Source organism: Haliotis cracherodii, unplaced genomic scaffold (genome assembly GCF_022045235.1).
Source record: "Haliotis cracherodii isolate W230 unplaced genomic scaffold, xgHalCrac1.p SCAF_10, whole genome shotgun sequence".
In the NCBI taxonomy this organism is placed as follows: domain Eukaryota; kingdom Metazoa; phylum Mollusca; class Gastropoda; order Lepetellida; family Haliotidae; genus Haliotis; species Haliotis cracherodii.
The window spans coordinates 59,088,298-59,107,304 of record NW_027266265.1 but is presented as its reverse complement, the minus strand read 5'-3'; the positions used below and the strand labels follow the sequence as shown (position 1 = coordinate 59,107,304).

General features: G+C 40.2%; 1 protein-coding gene across 1 annotated transcript in view; it reads right to left on the bottom strand.

The window, feature by feature from the left end:
- Nucleotides 1-19,007, bottom strand: part of LOC139454590 (pre-mRNA-splicing factor ATP-dependent RNA helicase PRP16-like) — a 142,746-nt gene that overhangs the window by 5,348 nt on the left and 118,391 nt on the right. Inside the window, exons 22-23 of the mRNA XM_071236400.1 lie at nt 15,485-15,619; nt 13,662-13,787 (exon numbers count right to left, since the gene is read on the bottom strand). Coding sequence (XP_071092501.1) covers nt 13,662-13,787; nt 15,485-15,619 — 261 coding nt within the window. The remainder of the gene's footprint in view (nt 1-13,661; nt 13,788-15,484; nt 15,620-19,007) is intronic.

Below are 19,007 nucleotides of genomic sequence, written 5' to 3'. Positions count from 1 at the left end.
GCTCGTGTCGTACATATCTATTTTTTCTGCCATATCTTTATACACATCCTCGGTTTGTATTTCCATCAACAAAGAATCTGTGTCGGTATATAACACCTCGCATCTATCGCCGTATTGCTTCTTAAGTTCGTTGTAATAAAAGTCATACATTAAGTGTTTTGACAAGTCGAGAATACTCATACCGACGTACACCGGTCTGTTGAATTTTATATTACTTTTCTGCATATGCAACGCGGCTAAGTCGTTATCGAATATCTTGCTTCTGTTAAAAGCCGGACTGGCTATAAGTTTCCTGAGTCTTTCTTCCTCATTAGATCTGACTAATTTAACATCAACACGCTTCCTTAGATTCTCCATAGTTTTACCGAATACCGAGTTATTCATGAGCTTATATAGATTCTTTTCGAAATCGCTGGTGGCTATCTTTGTTAAATCTGTGTTCAGCCTTATATAGGGCTCCATCCAAGGGCTTTGATCAAACTTAAGAACTCTGTGTATTTTCTTAAGTTTCATACCTAACGATAGATATAACTGGAGATTTCTGTAGTGAACTATATATTTTGTCTTATCCATCAAATTTGGTACGAGTTTTTCTACGTTAGCTAACCTACTATTACCCATCAAGGAGCGTTGATATTCCGACATCCAGTCTTTATTAACCATTAATCTTTCGGGAGCTAGCGGGTAACTGTTATGGTCTTTATGTAAGGAACTCGGATATTCCAAGTCAACTTCTAGTATGTACCCTTTATTCTCATCATTATTATTGATATCATTCACACTGACCCACTCAAAACCACCCGTGGGTAAAGGTTGACTCATAGCCCATCCGTACAAATTGTTAGCGTCGAGATATAATATATGCGTGTCGGGTTTACTCGGATCGTATCCTTCCACTAATTTATTATTAGCCTTAGAATACCTTTTCGCTGCCATCGATATACCCCCTCTTAATCCTTTCTCAATAAACAAGTGCATATCGTAATCTGTGAGTAGTTTTAGTTCTACGCAGGTCTTCTTCAACAATGCATCCCACGATAGTCTGGGACTGGAATAGTACCATGCCGGGTCCAAGCCGTATTGTTTTAAACACGTCTTTCTAAATATCTCGAATATATCGGCGAGTAACAGTACATCGGTTTTTAAGTACAGATCGTGATAATCGCCTAAATTCTTACAACCTAATTTATCCCAGACCGTCAGAGCGTGTTCATAATCGGTATCTGTTATTCTAGATTCTGTTAAGTTACTATAGAATGATTCGAGGGGTGGTAATTCAGTTTCTTCGAATCTAGACCAATCATCCATATATTCGTAAGGATATACACCTTTTCTCAGCAACAAATGACGAGTTATCTTATCGGTATATTGATTTGTTATAGCGAAGTCATCGGGATTGTTCGCTTTAGCTAAATTGTCCAGGGAAGATAACAGAAACTGTACAGAGTCTATGAATCTAAGCCCATTACTTTGCTTTATTCTAGATTTCCCATCCTTGTCCCTATAATGTATAGGTTTAGTCAACGAGAACGATATGTATTTTTCCATGTTGTTAGGAATGCACGTTAAACCGCCGTCGGTCTTTGAGATAGCTTGCATAATGAGATGTGAATCGTATCCCCTAAGGTTATGAAACACAACGGGGATGGGTATTGTTTGAGCATTCATTTTTAGTTTCAAGTTACACTCGTTATGAGCGGCTCCCCGATAATTACCCGTGACGTGACAATGATCTCTTACGGAATCCCCATCCAGGGGTTTATTACAAACGTGACAACTCGTTGACTTCTTGTGGGCCCTCCAATCATCTATCGTCATACGCATGGGTTTCTTACACGATAATTCTTCCCTGATTATTCTCTCTTCATTTTGTAAATATTCTAGGAACTTTCCCGCTGCATCGGGACCTCTGTAAATCACGGGAGTGTTTGTTTTCCCATCATACCTTACAACTATATATCCAAACCCACAAGGAAAATGTTCTTGAGTTTTGTATGTAAAACTATCTTGAGTTTCTTGATTATTGCGTTTGGTATTTTCTATGGGTTTGATAAGCGCTTCGAAGTCGGCGTAAATTACGTACGGTACTGGCATTTGATTACAATAATGTTCAAATTTTAATATATTTTTTCCCTCTTTAGGCATATCGATCCTGATAGCATTCTGTCCAACACCTCTACAGTCTTCTTTATGCGCTTCTAATAGATCTTGTCTGCTGTACCCATGCAGGCATCTTTCGCAGAAATATTTCTTTCTAGCATGTTTTGTTTGATCGTATAATAGCCTGTTTAAACTCTTTATCCACGTATAATGATATTTTCCATCTTTTTCGATCAGAAATGAATTGATTCTGGGAATATGTTCCGGAGCGGAGCTTATCCTGTGTACAACAATTCCTTTAGAATGTCCGAAAACATTTATAGCTAAATTATTTTGCTTTTCCACTTTATCAATTTGTGATATTGGTGTAGGTTCGTCTATACCATCGAAGTTGAGTCCATCGTTTTGGGGATAGCTAGAAGGTCTATCCGGATTCTTGTCTACGGGGAACAATGCAGATCTTATCATCATTCTTAAACAATCATCGGATTTATTTTTTACGTTAATTATGGCTTTTTTCTTCTTATAATACGGGGGTAAATCTATATAAGATCCACCTTTGAAGGGCATATAATTCGCTATATCTAAATATAAACTATCAATTCTATCCACACCCCAACCCGAACCTCTATTAGTCCAGCGTTCTAAAGTTTCCTGTATCCTCTGAATTGATGTATCTAATGATGTGTCTATAGTATCGGATTCGGTTATAACTTCTTGATTGCTTCGGAAATATGGTTCGGTATATTCGACGCTATCGTCTGCGTTACTTTTACTCAATGACCTTTTAATCATCAGCTGGTATTTTATACTTTGTAAATCATCTAATTCCTCGTTAATTTTACTCGATATGATGGGCTTAATATCGTTAACATCCATGTTGGAATTAATATCCATCTTCCAACCTCTTAGATATTTACCAACGCCGGCGGATGTGGGTACAAATATTAATTCTTGTTGTTGTTGATTATTATCATCCTCGTCTTGTTCTTGTTGATTATTATCTAGTAAAGCGATCAATTCAGCTCTTCTCAATCGAGAATAACCTCTCAGCCCACTGTTTCTCGCTCGAACTCTGATCGAGTTCTCTAACAGTCAGGGGTGGTTCCAAACCGAGTAAGGTAATCAATTCAGCTTTTCTCATACGAGAATATCCACGTAGACCACATTGCTTTGCCATAGCCTTCAACTCTCTGACAAAAACCATAGTGGTTGAATGGTATATGCAAAATGAAACAAATGTCTAATTGGTTGTTTTCATATATCTAAATACATATTCTCCCCAACCTATTCCTCTCATTGATGTAATCTCTCTTCCTAGCATAAATAATCTGATTCCTGACCCTATCAGCACTGTGTTTCTTACATAAACAATAACGACCTTTGACCCCTATCCCGCATTCAGAACACGTATAGTTTATGTGTCCACGCTTGATGTAATAATTGTGTATATCGCAGTAAATTTCAACACAGTGGCGATTACATAGAGTCGTCTTCCCCATGAGTGTAAACTTGCAGTTATTCATGGTATATACATCTATCATATCATTTGTCTAAATGCAAATCACATCTACACTAGTGTATAGCTGAAAATCAATAGAGCAGATAATCCCATAATAACAAATGCGACCTCTCGGTCTTTCTGAGCCTCTGAGGGTGTATAAAACTGACTCATTGTTGGTCTTGGTATTGGGTCGAGTTTTTTCCCATAAACGAGGAAGTATTCGTGCATGGCGGATTCGACATCCTTAAACGTTTGAATTGAATGTCCTTCCTTAATCAGTTGTTCATGAATAAAGTCTAATCTCTTCATTCTCTGCTGCGTATATTGTAACTGAGCTGCTTGGTATTGTTCTAATGCTTTATTATGTCGTTTACGCTCCTCTTCAACTTCTTTAGCGTTTGATTCCCTCATACTGGAAAATAAATAATTACTCCCCCAAAAAGCTAGAGCATTAACAACAGCTCCACCGACCATCATCGCAATTGATGCCATATGAATATAAATATTCAAATGTTTAATTACTTCATTATGTCTTCCGGGATAAGTCCTTGTTTGATGAGCATATCCTTCGTTGCCATTGCTAATCCTATATCCAGAACCATCATACCTATATCAAATCCATTAAAATCTAGCTTGGGAGGTGTGGCTTTAGTAATCATTTTAGCCATACGGGCATAGCCAATGGCCAAGCCGGTGACCACCGCTGAATTATACGTCGCGTTTACCAACATTTTACCGTCTGTAACTGGAGTAGTCATGCTTCTTATAGCATTATATGAGGACTAACCTCTAATTGAACTTCTTGTTGCGGCGGGGGTGACGTTTTCTCTTCTCCGGTCTTATAAAAGAACCATACAGCCGCTATACCAGCAATTCCTACTAGTGCCCATGTTTTAATCGGATTTGAATTATTTATTAATTTTGCTTTGCGCGCCAGCCCTCCCTTTCTTCCTGCAGCTATTTTTTGGGGGTTCTTAGTAACTCTGGGTTGTTTTTTTGTATTTACTTGTGGTGCATTCTCATTCACATCCTCATTCAAATGTGGTTCCGTTTCCGCAATCTGTTGTGGTTCCGCAATCTGTTGTGATTGTGTTTCCGCAATCTGTTGAGTCTCCATTTATATTATTAAGTGGGCACGTATGTTTAAATTGATAATACCTAGCCGTTATTAAAGCTGTGGTGAACGGAGCTAAGAACATTCCGAATCTATGATAAAACTCACAGCTCACTGAGCTTATAGCGTGTTCGATGAATGGGTCTTTCTCTAGAGATTCACATAAATACATGCGATGTTCTGCCGGGATGGGGAGAAACGTACTAGCTACGACTGTGTATAGTTGTAATATAGACGACCCTATAGTTTTAGTCATGGTAGCTCCCAGTCTAGACTCGTAACGCGCGTACAGTTTTTTAATCTCTTCGTCGGTCATGTTATCAATTTTTTCGATGGTATAATTTTCTCCCAAATATTGGGAACATTTTCCACCGGCTACCAAAGCCGCGAGTCTTTCTCTATGTTTATCTGCATGTTGATGTGTATCTACATCAGATTCTTTGAGCATTTGTTCAATGAGTTCGTCGCATTCCATAATGTAATACCTAAGGAGATATTTAAGTCTAACATAATATAATATGACATATCCAATACATCCCGTAATAATGAACTGTTGCGAAAGAATGATGATTTCGAACCACATTTTATGTAATATTAACCTCTAATGTTCAATTTGCTATACTTTGCTATAATTTTGCCATAATTTTGCCATATTTGCTACAATTTTGTCATAATTTGCTATAATTTTGCTACATTTTGCTAAGCAATTGCATAAGCAGCTGGTTGATCGGTTTTTAATATGAGTTTACAGTGCTTCGTTGCTGCTAACACTTTTCTGACTTTGTCACGTTCACCCTTGGTATAAATGACGTCATTTTCGCGTAAACATTCCTCGAATGAATCTCGATCTTTGCAATGAAACAGCGCTACCCATTTGGTCTGCTCTCTGAGATCTTTCAGGACAGAGTTGTATTTTTGAGTAAGTACCTAAACGCTATGTTGAGTATGCCGTCCCGAGAATGCTAAATACGAAAGCATATCTTTCTTTTTTGTTAATTCTTTTCTCGCGCTGCAGTCGTCTATTACGAAAAGGGTTGATTCTCCTTTGTATTTTTCGTGACATACTCGGAGACAGTCTTGTAAACGATCGCCCGGATCAACTCTGTGTACCCTGTCGTCATTCATTACCCAATCTCTCGATAAGTATGTTTTATTAACGCTTATAGTCGGGCATAGAATAATAATATGATCGAAAACGTCCCGATAATGACTTTCTAAAATATCTAGAATAAAAGCTGTTTTTCCGCAGCCCGTTTGCCCGCATATGATAGCGCAGTGCGGATCTTTAGGTAAAAGATTATTAATAGATTGCTTGCACGAATCTCCCATTCTGTATATTAAGTTGCGCATCCATAATCACGTACAAATAAATGTTTAATTTACCAGCTGATTCCTGGAGCTTCGTTATCTGTATGGTGACACCCTCGCTAGCATTTTCTATTCTCCTCCCACTGCCGTGTAGTTGGTCATCGTCCGTTGTTCGCATGTCGAGCCATAGTGCGTACTTCGAGGTTAGGTATTCACCCATCGATACACTCCCGAGAGACAGATCTTTCACGACCGCGTTAACTTCCGGAGAACGTTTTATAGAAGGAAGTTTTTTAATCTCATCCCACTGGTGATACGCTAGCATTCCTTGGCTGTATAGTTGATTAGGAACGCCCTCGATAGTCAATTCTACTTTTGTAATCTTGGGATTGTAGAACTTCTCGGTATTTCTTTTAAACGCATCAGAGGGGTCCTCGAACAACATTAAAATACCCTTCAACGACCTCGTGGGGACGTTTAGATTGATATTCCACATCGTATCTTTTTTGTCCCTCGTGATCTTTCGATGCCGCAGCACGCGATCGTACAAAATGGCTAAACTTCCCGAATACTGGTTACAAATTTGTCTGGCTAATTCGGGATCCGTTATCATATCGTACTCGAGCGAGATATTGTCAATGTAATAGCTAGCATCTACATTAGCGGATCTGATTACTCTACCGTAGTCGTTAAAAGTGAGTTCGTATTCTAACCTATCGCCTAGGGATGCTTGATAAAAGGGCATGTGGGAATCTAGTAATTCAAAGTCTAGGGGAATATAGAATCTGTTACCTAATGCGTCGGCAACGGGCTGATCTTTTACGATGGTACCATCACCATTTTCAGCACCTACGCGCAGTCTCAATGTGTTCTTATTACAAATACCTTGGTACTGTAAGTTTTCCCGCTCTTTATCCGTTCTCCAGAGATCCATGTAACAATAGTATACATCGCTATCGTCGATACTCAAAACCTCATTACCGCTAATTTTAATAGCGATTTTCTTAACAATAGCATGACCTAAGTTCTGAACCGGCTCCCTGTTAACGTCGGTAGAATTCAAAACAATTGTAAATGCTAGTCGGACAGTTCCCGGAACTAACACATCGTGTGCGCCGAGATTAGGAAAGCGAACCAGAAGCGTTTGATTCTGATCGATGGTACTAGGGTTATTAGTTATAGTAACAGACTGACGAATTGCCTTGACCCCTAATGGATCTCGAAGTCTACGTTGCGTCCGTATTGCGAAGACATTGTTATATTGAAAACATGTACCCTATGTTTAATATAAAAATGACTGATTTTGAACATAATGACTTTGATCTAGATAACATAACTGATACTAGTACCATCTAAGAGGGTACTGATGACACCAGCTTTATGATCCCAACCGTAAATGACGCCCTTTTGAAACCTGCCGTTGATGATTATTACGATGCATTAAAAGATGATAAAAATTATGTTATCCCAATAGGTCGTGACTATTCAAAGCTTATGCTAGATAGTAAAGGAACATTGCGAGTGCGTGACTCTCCGCATATTGAGCTTATGCATTATAGTACTCGTAAGCCCCTAGCCTTTTCTACTATAGCCGGCAGACATAGCCGCAAATTTGTTTGTGATAAATTAGGTTTTGTAGAATACGGACGAGAAAAACTTCCCGCAAAGACTACTAAGGCTCTTCAGACTATGAGGAAAGAACTCGTTAATACAGATGATTTGGAAGCAGCCTCGATGGTGGCCTCGAACGGACTCGGAGAAATCTTGGATACCTACTACGATAATTCTACGTTACAGGTACCACCATCCTCTGAGTTTAGTATTAGGGAATTACGAGGTCTTGACAAGGCAATGCAAACTATGCGGGGAGAACTCATCAATAATACAGCCAAGCTATCCGAAATCGACAAACATATAGCTCGAGAGAAAACAAAACTCGAACAGGCGGGCGATGAATTCAGTAGACGCCGCGTTGCTGAAAGATTGCGTAACCTAGAAGAGGAAAGATTGGCCCGCCTCGAAGCAGCTTCCAGTAATAGAAAGGCACTTCGTTCGCAAATCAGTCGTATTCGAGAAACTATCGATCAAGTCCTCAATGATGATACTACACTGGCCGATAAAATTAAAACATTGTTCAGTGAACAGGGAATAACAATTGCTAGTATTTTAACCGCGTTGGGATTTATTATATCCACTTTGACTCTCTCATTAACAGGTGGCACAGGTGGAGGCGGATCACCGCCTAACGATAAAAACGGTATAAGAGAGTGGATAAAAAAGCATTTAAAAGCATTAGGTTCAGCACTGGGAAAGCTAGCTGAGAAAGCCGCGGCTGCACTTCCCGGTATAATAGGGAGTGTTGTTTCCTGGCTATTGAATTTATTAGCTAAGACCACCACTTGGCTTAGTCAAAACTTGTGGGGGTTGATCGTAGCAATTGCAGGGTTGTTGTACGTATTCGCTAAAGACTATTTAACCAAATCATGAGTAAGCCAACCGAGACTCCACCCACTACAAGCGCTGTTTTTTCATCAATATGTTGTTGATTTTTAGCCGCAATATGCGGTGACACTTGTGCGTCAGTAGATGTTTGAGCGATAGTTGGTGTTTGTGGCTTGACTATTCCCTTTTCGCCCGTGATCGTTTGCGTTATTAATTCGACGTTCATATCTGAATTTATACCTGGTTTTTGTTGATCGGTAGCGATAACAATTTTATTATTATAACCGATCACTTGACCGATCTTAAGTTCCATATTACTCAGAGACATGTATAGTCCCGGCGCATAAACAAAGTCCACTTTGGATCGAGCGTACTGTAATGCATCTTGAAAACGCTTGATAGACGATGGTATGTCAACTGGTGAATTAATGGCGTCCTCCTCGTTTGCGACAAACTGTTTTTGCGCATCGAACGCCGTCCCAGTACCGATAATGGACGTTCGTGTTTGCGATTGCGCACCGAGAATTGCCCATACATAAGTTCTTATCGATTCATTAACTCTTTCAAATTCTGGGTTAGTAAAATTATTTTCCGTTTTATCATTAAGAAATTCATTCCAAGCGTCTGTTGTATCGTTTGGATGCACAAACTTTGTTATAATATAAGGAATGCCACTCTCAAAGTTCATACGATCTGCTCTAAACTGTTTATCCGAGAGAGCAAAGCTTGAAGGGATCACACCCTCTTTAATTAAATAATCGCTTTTATCTTTAATAGTTCTTTGTCCAGAGTACGGAATACCTAGACCATGGCTAGGTCCTTTAATGCGCCAATCTTTACTCGTAGAAACATTAAATTCATCACAAATACGTTCGAAGGCCCTCTTATCATAAATATTATTGGCGTGATTCCATGCTGGATCCAGCGGTAATGGAGCATTAATTTCTTTAAGTATACGTCTAATCTGATAGTACACGTGAAATAATATAACAGACTTATATAGTTTAAATCCTGGGGCATTAACAGATACGCCACATCCCGTTGTGGCACACCATACGGCAAAGTTTAACTGATTCTGCCAAAATTGCATCGGATTGTGAAACCAATCGTTCACCATTTTATCGTTAGTTACCGTGAAACTGTATTTTTCAAAGATATCGTGGAATTTAACTAAAAATTCAGCACCAGAGGCAGTTACTATAATCGATTGATTAGTAATGTATCTCGATTTCATATTTAAGTTATGATATAGTATCATTGTATATTTAATATGTATGTTACACTCTCGGGAATAACAAATGGCCAGTCTATTGAACTGCTTCAAACTATCGATAACTCGGATGGACAACTCGAAGTAGCTCTATGCGATGTAACGTATTACCCACTGTGGACCAATATAAATGCTACGAGAAGAAATAATGAGATAATAATAACACATGAAAGAAATAGAATTATTACTATACCTGATGGGTATTACAGCGTAAGCTCACTCAATGATGAATTTTTTAAGCCTTATGGAGCTAGTCTCACACAAAATGAGGCGACTGGGAGACTGAAATTATCCCCTGGAATAATGGGTATAATTCCTTACAGGAACTTAAGAATTACAATTGGATTTGCAACCAATTATACTATAATAGTCGATTCATCAAATGAGGGAAATACATTACCCGATTTAGTTCCCTATAAAGAGCTGTGCATCCATCTTGATCAAATAAGCACGATGGATAATATTCAACTAGAAAGTCCTTCAACTCTACTCAGAAGTGTTCCGGTCAAAGATGGAAAATACAATAGCGGTAGAACGGAATCTTTCTCGTCATTACAATATAAAAAATTGAAGCGTGGTATTATTTCAGACCTCAAAATTTCTGTATTAGATGTAAAACACCAACCTGTACATATAGGATACTTAAGTGTAACACTCCATATTATAAATAATGGCTGATTCCATATTTAAGTTCATACTATCGATAACTGGGATGGACAACTGGAAGTAGCTCTATGTGATATAACGTATTACCCACGGTGGACCAATATAAATGCTACGAGAAGAAATAATGTGATAGAGCTATTTAAGGACAAAAATAGAATTATTGTTATACCTGATGGGTATTACAGCGTATGCTCAATCAATGATGAATTTTTTAAGCCTATGGGAGCTAGTCTAACACAAAATGAGGCAACTGGGAAAATAAAATTATCCCCTGGAGAAAATGGTGTAGCTCCTATCGGGACCTTAGGAATTACACTTGGATTTGCAAATGATGATAATATAATAATCTCTTCATCAAAAAATGAGGGATCTAAATTACCTGATTTAGTTCCCTATAAAGACTTGTTCATCCATCTTGATGAAATAAGTACAACGGATAATATTCAAATACAAAGTCCTTCAACTTTGCTCAGAAGTGTTCCAGTGAAAAATGAAAAATACAATAGCGGTAGAACGGAATCTTTCTCATCATTACAATATAAAAAATTAAAGCGTGGTATTATTTCAGACCTCAAAATTTCTGTATTAGATGTAAAACACCAACCTGTACATATAGGATACTTAAGTGTAACACTCCATATTATAAATAATGGTTGATGCATCAGGCCCTGGAACGATAAGACAATGTAATACAATTGCGCTTTCCGATCTAGGAGACACGGAAGGATTCGGTAAACCCGGTACCAATGGTAAGTTATACGCTTTACACTTACACGATAATGTATACAAGCGGAAAGAAGTTACATTCCCGGAAAATCTAGAAGATTTAAGCGATGTTGACGTTAGTAGACTCCTTAAAACCACTCCGTACAATATCATTTACAACAGTGAGAATAAATGGACTATGGTCGAGGCAAACATCAAGTGGCTACTGAATATCGTCATTACCCCACCTTATGCGATGATGGGTAAGGGACATAATTTAACTAAGATAATAAATAGTGGCATCGTACTCGCGGCCTATATCCCGTCAAAACAAAAAAGTGTGTTAGTCACTCCCCTGCCAGAAAAACCAGGTCATATGTTATATAGTCGTCCGGCAATCCAAAATGTTAGTTTAAATTTGGTTACAGAATTCGATGATATTAAACAGAACTTGAGTGCAATACCTAATATTTCTACGCTTATTATTGAAGTCTTGTTCGGAGATGCACCGGTAGATGCCTTCGAAATATTACCAGGTATATCGATTAAATGGCTCAAGAAACACGAGCGTCAACGTTGCAGTATTATTCATGTTGGAGCATCACCCGTTACAACCCTCGAGGGGGTTCAAATTATTAAAAGTGACAGAATTTCTCTTTCTAAGATATTCTTGCCGTATAATATACATTTGATAAGGTTGATGTATACTCTCAAAACATTTAAGCAAGACCAATTAAAGACTATTATATATTCGTAATATACACTATGAGTTTATATCCAGCGCTCGATGAAAAGATGGAAACTGTTGATGGATTCGATTACATCAAATAAGCGACATAAAACATCGAATAGAAAAGGATAGGGAGTTGAGACTTGGATTGTATAAAAAGTATCGCAGAGCCGTGAATGCTCTGGACGGAGTTGACACCACTCTTGTAGTAGCTGGCATGGGACTCGGTGTAGCCGGTGTCGGTTTACTATCAACTATAATCACTGCGCCTATCGTGCTCGGCATGGAAATAACCGCCGAAGTCTCGGGACTGGCGGGAATAGCGATAAAATTCATTTCTCGTAGGTTGCAAAAGAAAGCATTAAAACACGATAGTTTTCGAATACTCGCCGAAGCAAAGTTGAACAGCATTGAGGATCATATTTCGACAGCAATGGCCGATTGTAAGATATCCGAGGATGAGTTTCGTTTAGTGCTGTCGGAACTCACCAAATACAACGCAATGAAGCAGGAGATTCGATCAAAATCTCGTAAGACCAATGGTATTAGCGAAGACGAGAAAAAAAAGTTCATAGAACAAGGGAGGCAACAAGCGCGTCAATTATTCCGTGCCAAAACCAAAGAACTGGTTGGAGATTAAAAATAAATTGCTTACTATAGTGTGATTACATTTAGACAAATGCTTACATAAATATATAATAATGGAAAAAACTATTAAATGGAGAGAATTACCACAAGGTTTTTATTATATCAGTGATGTCAAACCTACCAAATACGGTAATCAATTGTTTCTTATCAATTTACAAGAAGAGTGTAGTTATATAGTCTGGTCTCCTAGTAAAATGAACGAAGAACTTAATAAAAATGTTGAATATCGCTTTATCGATAAAAATAATGAAGAATATTTTTATTACCATTTAGGCTCATCTAAAGCAATGATTGGCCCCAGGTATTGGTGAGCTAGAGCTGAATCTCATGACTATCGTTGAATCGCATAGTCATTTTGGCATAAAAAATTCCCCCTGTAGTAGCAGTATAGGTATATGAATCCAGCTCCAGTGGAAGTGAGCCAGAACCATCATTACCTATACTACTTGTCGTTAGCCTTATCTTACACAGCAGGTGTCATAAGTCTTATCTTACACAACACAGGGTGTCATTAGCCTTATCTTACACAACACAGGGTGTCATTAGCCTTATCTTACACAACAGAGGGTGTCATTAGCCTTATCTCACACAACAGGTGTCGTGAGCCTTATCCTACACAACACAGGGTGTCATTAACCTTATCTTACACAACACAGGGTGTCATTAGCCTTATCTTACACAACAGAGGGTGTCATTAGCCCTATCTTACACAACAGAGGGTGTCATTAGCCTTATCTTCCACAACAGGTGTCGTTAGCCTTATCTCACACAACAGAGGGTGTCGTGAGCCTTATCTTACACAACAGGTGTCATTAGTCTTATCTTACACAACACAGGGTGTCATTAGCCTTATCTCATTCTTTCACAAGGGGGGACTTAAAAAATATGATAAATCATAGAATGAACAGGCACTTTCTTTCTTCCTTGCTCAGACACTTATTTCCGGATAAAAATATGTACAACAAGAAAACCATGCTACCTTCCCAAGGTTGCTTCTGTCTGGAGTTTCTCCAGGAATGGAGAAAAGCCTAATTTGCAGACATTTGCAGAATGACATCTCAAGTAAAAGATATGACAAACTAACTGCTCAACAACATTCAGTTGTCATAATATATGATGGCTGCCTATCCAGAGAAGAAGCTGAAAAGGACTGACTTGAATAAGAAAGTGTTACCTTTGACGTCATGACCAGTTCGTGGTAGACGATGTAGTCAGGTGTGTAGCCCATGCCGAACAGGGCGCTGGTGGGGTGCAGGTGGCAGGGCATGCCTGTACGGCAATTGACATACTCCCCCAGACCCTACAACAGAACATGCCAGTGTCATCAACATCTAAAACAACCACTGCCTCAAACAAGTCATGTCATCATGCAGACTTCTGACTGACTCAAGTGAGGGAGTTTATACGAGTTCTTGTGAGGACAAACTCTGCCGTCAGGAGAAACAAGTTTTTGTGAGAATGCAACCTTTAGATATTTATCCAAACAAGCTAACTGACTGATCTATGTTCCCACTGTTGAACTGTTGCAAACTGACCTAGTCATGCTGAAGGGTCTTTGGAAATGACCAGAAAGGGACAAAATGGTGACAGACGCTTAAGTAGATTATGGGTAGCCATGGTGTCTAATGACTTCACTCTACAGACACTTACGATGGTTACGGGTAGCCATGGTGTCACATGACTTCACTCTACAGACACTTACGATGGTTATGGATAGCCATGGTGTCACATGACTTCACTCTACAGACACTTACGATGGTTACGGGTAACCATGGTGTCACATGACTTCACTCTACAGACACTTACGATGGTTACGGGTAGCCATGGTGTCACATGACTTCACTCTACAGACACTTACGATGGTTACAGGTAGCCATGGTGTCTAATGACTTCACTCTACAGACACTTACGATGGTTATGGGTAACCATGGTGTCACATGACTTCACTCTACAGACACTTACGATGGTTACGGGTAGCCATGGTGTCACATGACTTCACTCTACAGACACTTACGATGGTTACGGGTAGCCATGGTGTCACATGACTTCACTCTACAGACACTTACAATGGTTATGGGTAGCCATGGTGTCACATGACTTCACTCTACAGACACTTACGATGGTTACGGGTAACCATGGTGTCACATGACTTCACTCTACAGACACTTAAGAAGGTTACGGGTAGCCATGGTGTCACATGACTTCACTCTACAGACACTTACGATGGTTATGGGTAGCCATGGTGTCACATGACTTCACTCTACAGACACTTACGATGGTTATGGGTAGCCATGGTGTCACATGACTTCACTCTACAGACACTTACGATGGTTACGGGTAGCCATGGTGTCACATGACTTCACTCTACAGACACTTACGAAGGCTACAGGTAACCATGGTGTCACATGACTTCACTCTACAGACACTTAAGAAGGTTACGGGTAACCATGGTGTCGCATGACTTCACTCTACAGACACTTACAAAGGCTACAGGTGACCACTTGACTTTAGTGAGGAACTGAAGACGGCCAGAGTCAGAGTGTGCAGTGTGTTGAGTGTGCATGAATGACAAAGTATTGAATAATTTGTTGGAGATTCTGTGACAAAGAAATTAGGAAACATGGATAATGGTAAAGAATGAGGAAGACATGGGCCTTGCTGACGTCATGAATCCTATCTGAGCTAATGCGGCAAGATGAAGTGGCTTGGGTGGTTCCGTGGCAGATTCCTCTAGACACTTCATCCTGCTCTCTCAGGGCTTGTGCCTGACGTATGCAACTAAAACAGATCCGTCTACATCATCAAAATACAAATTGATGTCCCACGGTAGATAGCAAGTGTTCAGATGTGTGCTATGTAATCACTATGTGGCGTTGCTGGTTATATTATGTAAATAGATATTGAGAACTGTTACATTGCTGGGATTATTCAACAGCCTCATGTGTAGAGCGCTGCACACCAAGGTGTTTGTCAAGTTCTGATGCTGAGTTCTCCTACCTTGAGCCTGGCAGCCTGGTGGAAGTATGCGGAACAGATGCACTTTCTGATGATGTCCCACTCGTTACCACAAGATATCATCTCCATCTTCTGCTGGTCCATGATCTCCTTCAGCTGCTGCCGGACCTCGCGCACCTGACAACACACCAGTACTTAATACTCCCCACCTGACAACACACCAGTACTTAGTACTCCCCACCTGACAACACACCAGTACTTAGTACTCCCCACCTGACAACACACCTTTACTTAGTACTCCCCACCTGACAACACACCTTTACTTAGTACTCCCCACCTGACAACACACCAGTACTTAGTACTCCCCACCTGACAACACACCAGTACTTAGTACTCCCCACCTGACAACACACCAGTACTTAGTACTCCCCACCTGACAACACACCAGTACTTAGTACTCCCCACCTGACAACACACCTTTACTTAGTACTCCCCACCTGACAACACACCAGTACTTAGTACTCCCCACCTGACAACACACCAGTACTTAGTACTCCCCACCTGACAACACACCAGTACTTAGTACTCCCCACCTGACAACACACCTTTACTTAGTACTCCCCACCTGACAACACACCAGTACTTAGTACTCCCCACCTGACAACACACCAGTACTTAGTACTCCCCACCTGACAACACACCAGTACTTAGTACTCCCCACCTGACAACACACCAGTACTTAGTACTCCCCACCTGACAACACACCAGTACTTAATACCAGTACCTAGTACACAGCAACATGCCAGTACTTACATTACAAAGCAACATGCCAGTACTTACACTACACAGCAACATGCCAGTACTTACACTACACAGCAACATGCCAGTACTTACACTACACAGCAACATGCCAGTACTTACACTACACAGCAACATGCCAGTACTTACACTACACAGCAACATGCCAGTACTTACATTACAAAGCAACATGCCAGTACTTACACTACACAGCAACATGCCAGTACTTACACTACACAGCAACATGCCAGTACTTACACTATATAGCAACATGCCAGTACTTACACTACACAGCAACATGCCAGTACTTACACTACACAGCAACATGCCAGTACTTACACTACACAGCAACATGCCAGTACTTACACTACACAGCAACATGCCAGTACTTACATTACACAGCAACATGCCAGTACTTACATTACACAGCAACATGCCAGTACTTACACTACACAGCAACATGCCAGTACTTACATTACACAGCAACATGCCAGTACTTACACTACACAGCAACATGCCAGTACTTACACTACACAGCAACATGCCAGTACTTACACTACACAGCAACATGCCAGTACTTACATTACACAGCAACATGCCAGTACTTACACTACACAGCAACATGCCAGTACTTACACTACACAGCAACATGCCAGTACTTACATTACACAGCAACATGCCAGTACTTACACTACACAGCAACATGCCAGTACTTACACTACACAGCAACATGCCAGTACTTACACTACACAGCAACATGCCAGTACTTACACTACACAGCAACATGCCAGTACTTACACTACACAGCAACATGCCAGTACTTACACTACACAGCAACATGCCAGTACTTACACTACACAGCAACATGCCAGTACTTACACTACACAGCAACATGCCAGTACTTACACTATATAGCAACATGCCAGTACTTACACTACACAGCAACATGCCAGTACTTACACTACACAGCAACATGCCAGTACTTACACTACACAGCAACATGCCAGTACTTACACTATATAGCAACATGCCAGTACTTACACTACACAGCAACATGCCAGTACTTACACTACACAGCAACATGCCAGTACTTACACTACACAGCAACATGCCAGTACTTACACTACACAGCAACATGCCAGTACTTACATTACACAGCAACATGCCAGTACTTACACTACACAGCAACATGCCAGTACTTACATTACACAGCAACATGCCAGTACTTACACTACACAGCAACATGCCAGTACTTACATTACACAGCAACATGCCAGTACTTACACTACACAGCAACATGCCAGTACTTACATTACACAGCAACATGCCAGTACTTACACTACACAGCAACATGCCAGTACTTACATCACACAGCAACATGCCAGTACTTCCATTACACAGCAACATGCCAGTACTTACACTACACAGCAACATGCCAGTACTTACATTACAAAGCAACATGCCAGTACTTACACTACACAGCAACATGCCAGTACTTACACTACACAGCAACATGCCAGTACTTACATTACACAGCAACATGCCAGTACTTACACTACACAGCAACATGCCAGTACTTACATTACACAGCAACATGCCAGTACTTACACTACACAGCAACATGCCAGTACTTACATTACACAGCAACATGCCAGTACTTACACTACACAGCAACATGCCAGTACTTACATCACACAGCAACATGCCAGTACTTCCATTACACAGCAACATGCCAGTACTTACACTACACAGCAACATGCCAGTACTTACACTACACAGCAACATGCCAGTACTTCCATTACAAAGCAACATGCCAGTACTTACATTACACAGCAACATGCCAGTACTTACATTACAAAGCAACATGCCAGTACTTACACTACACAGCAACATGCCAGTACTTACACTACACAGCAACATGCCAGTACTTACATCACACAGCAACATGCCAGTACTTACACTACACAGCAACATGCCAGTACTTACATCACACAGCAACATGCCAGTACTTCCATTACACAGCAACATGCCAGTACTTACACTACACAGCAACATGCCAGTACTTACACTACACAGCAACATGCCAGTACTTACACTACACAGCAACATGCCAGTACTTACACTACACAGCAACATGCCAGTACTTACATCACACAGCAACATGCCAGTACTTACATTACACAGCAACATGCCAGTACTTACATTACAAAGCAACATGCCAGTACTTACACTACACAGCAACATGCCAGTACTTACACTACACAGCAACATGCCAGTACTTACATCACACAGCAACATGCCAGTACTTACATTACAAAGCAACATGCCAGTACTTACATCACACAGCAACATGCCAGTACTTACATTACAAAGCAACATGCCAGTACTTACACTACACAGCAACATGCCAGTACTTACACTACACAGCAACATGCCAGTACTTACATCACACAGCAACATGCCAGTACTTACATTACAAAGCAACATGCCAGTACTTACATCACACAGCAACATGCCAGTACTTACATTACAAAGCAACATGCCAGTACTTACATTACACAGCAACATGCCAGTACTTACATTACAAAGCAACATGCCAGTACTTACACTACACAGCAACATGCCAGTACTTACATTACAAAGCAACATGCCAGTACTTACACTACACAGCAACATGCCAGTACTTACATTACACAGCAACATGCCAGTACTTACACTACACAGCAACATGCCAGTACTTACACTACACAGCAACATGCCAGTACTT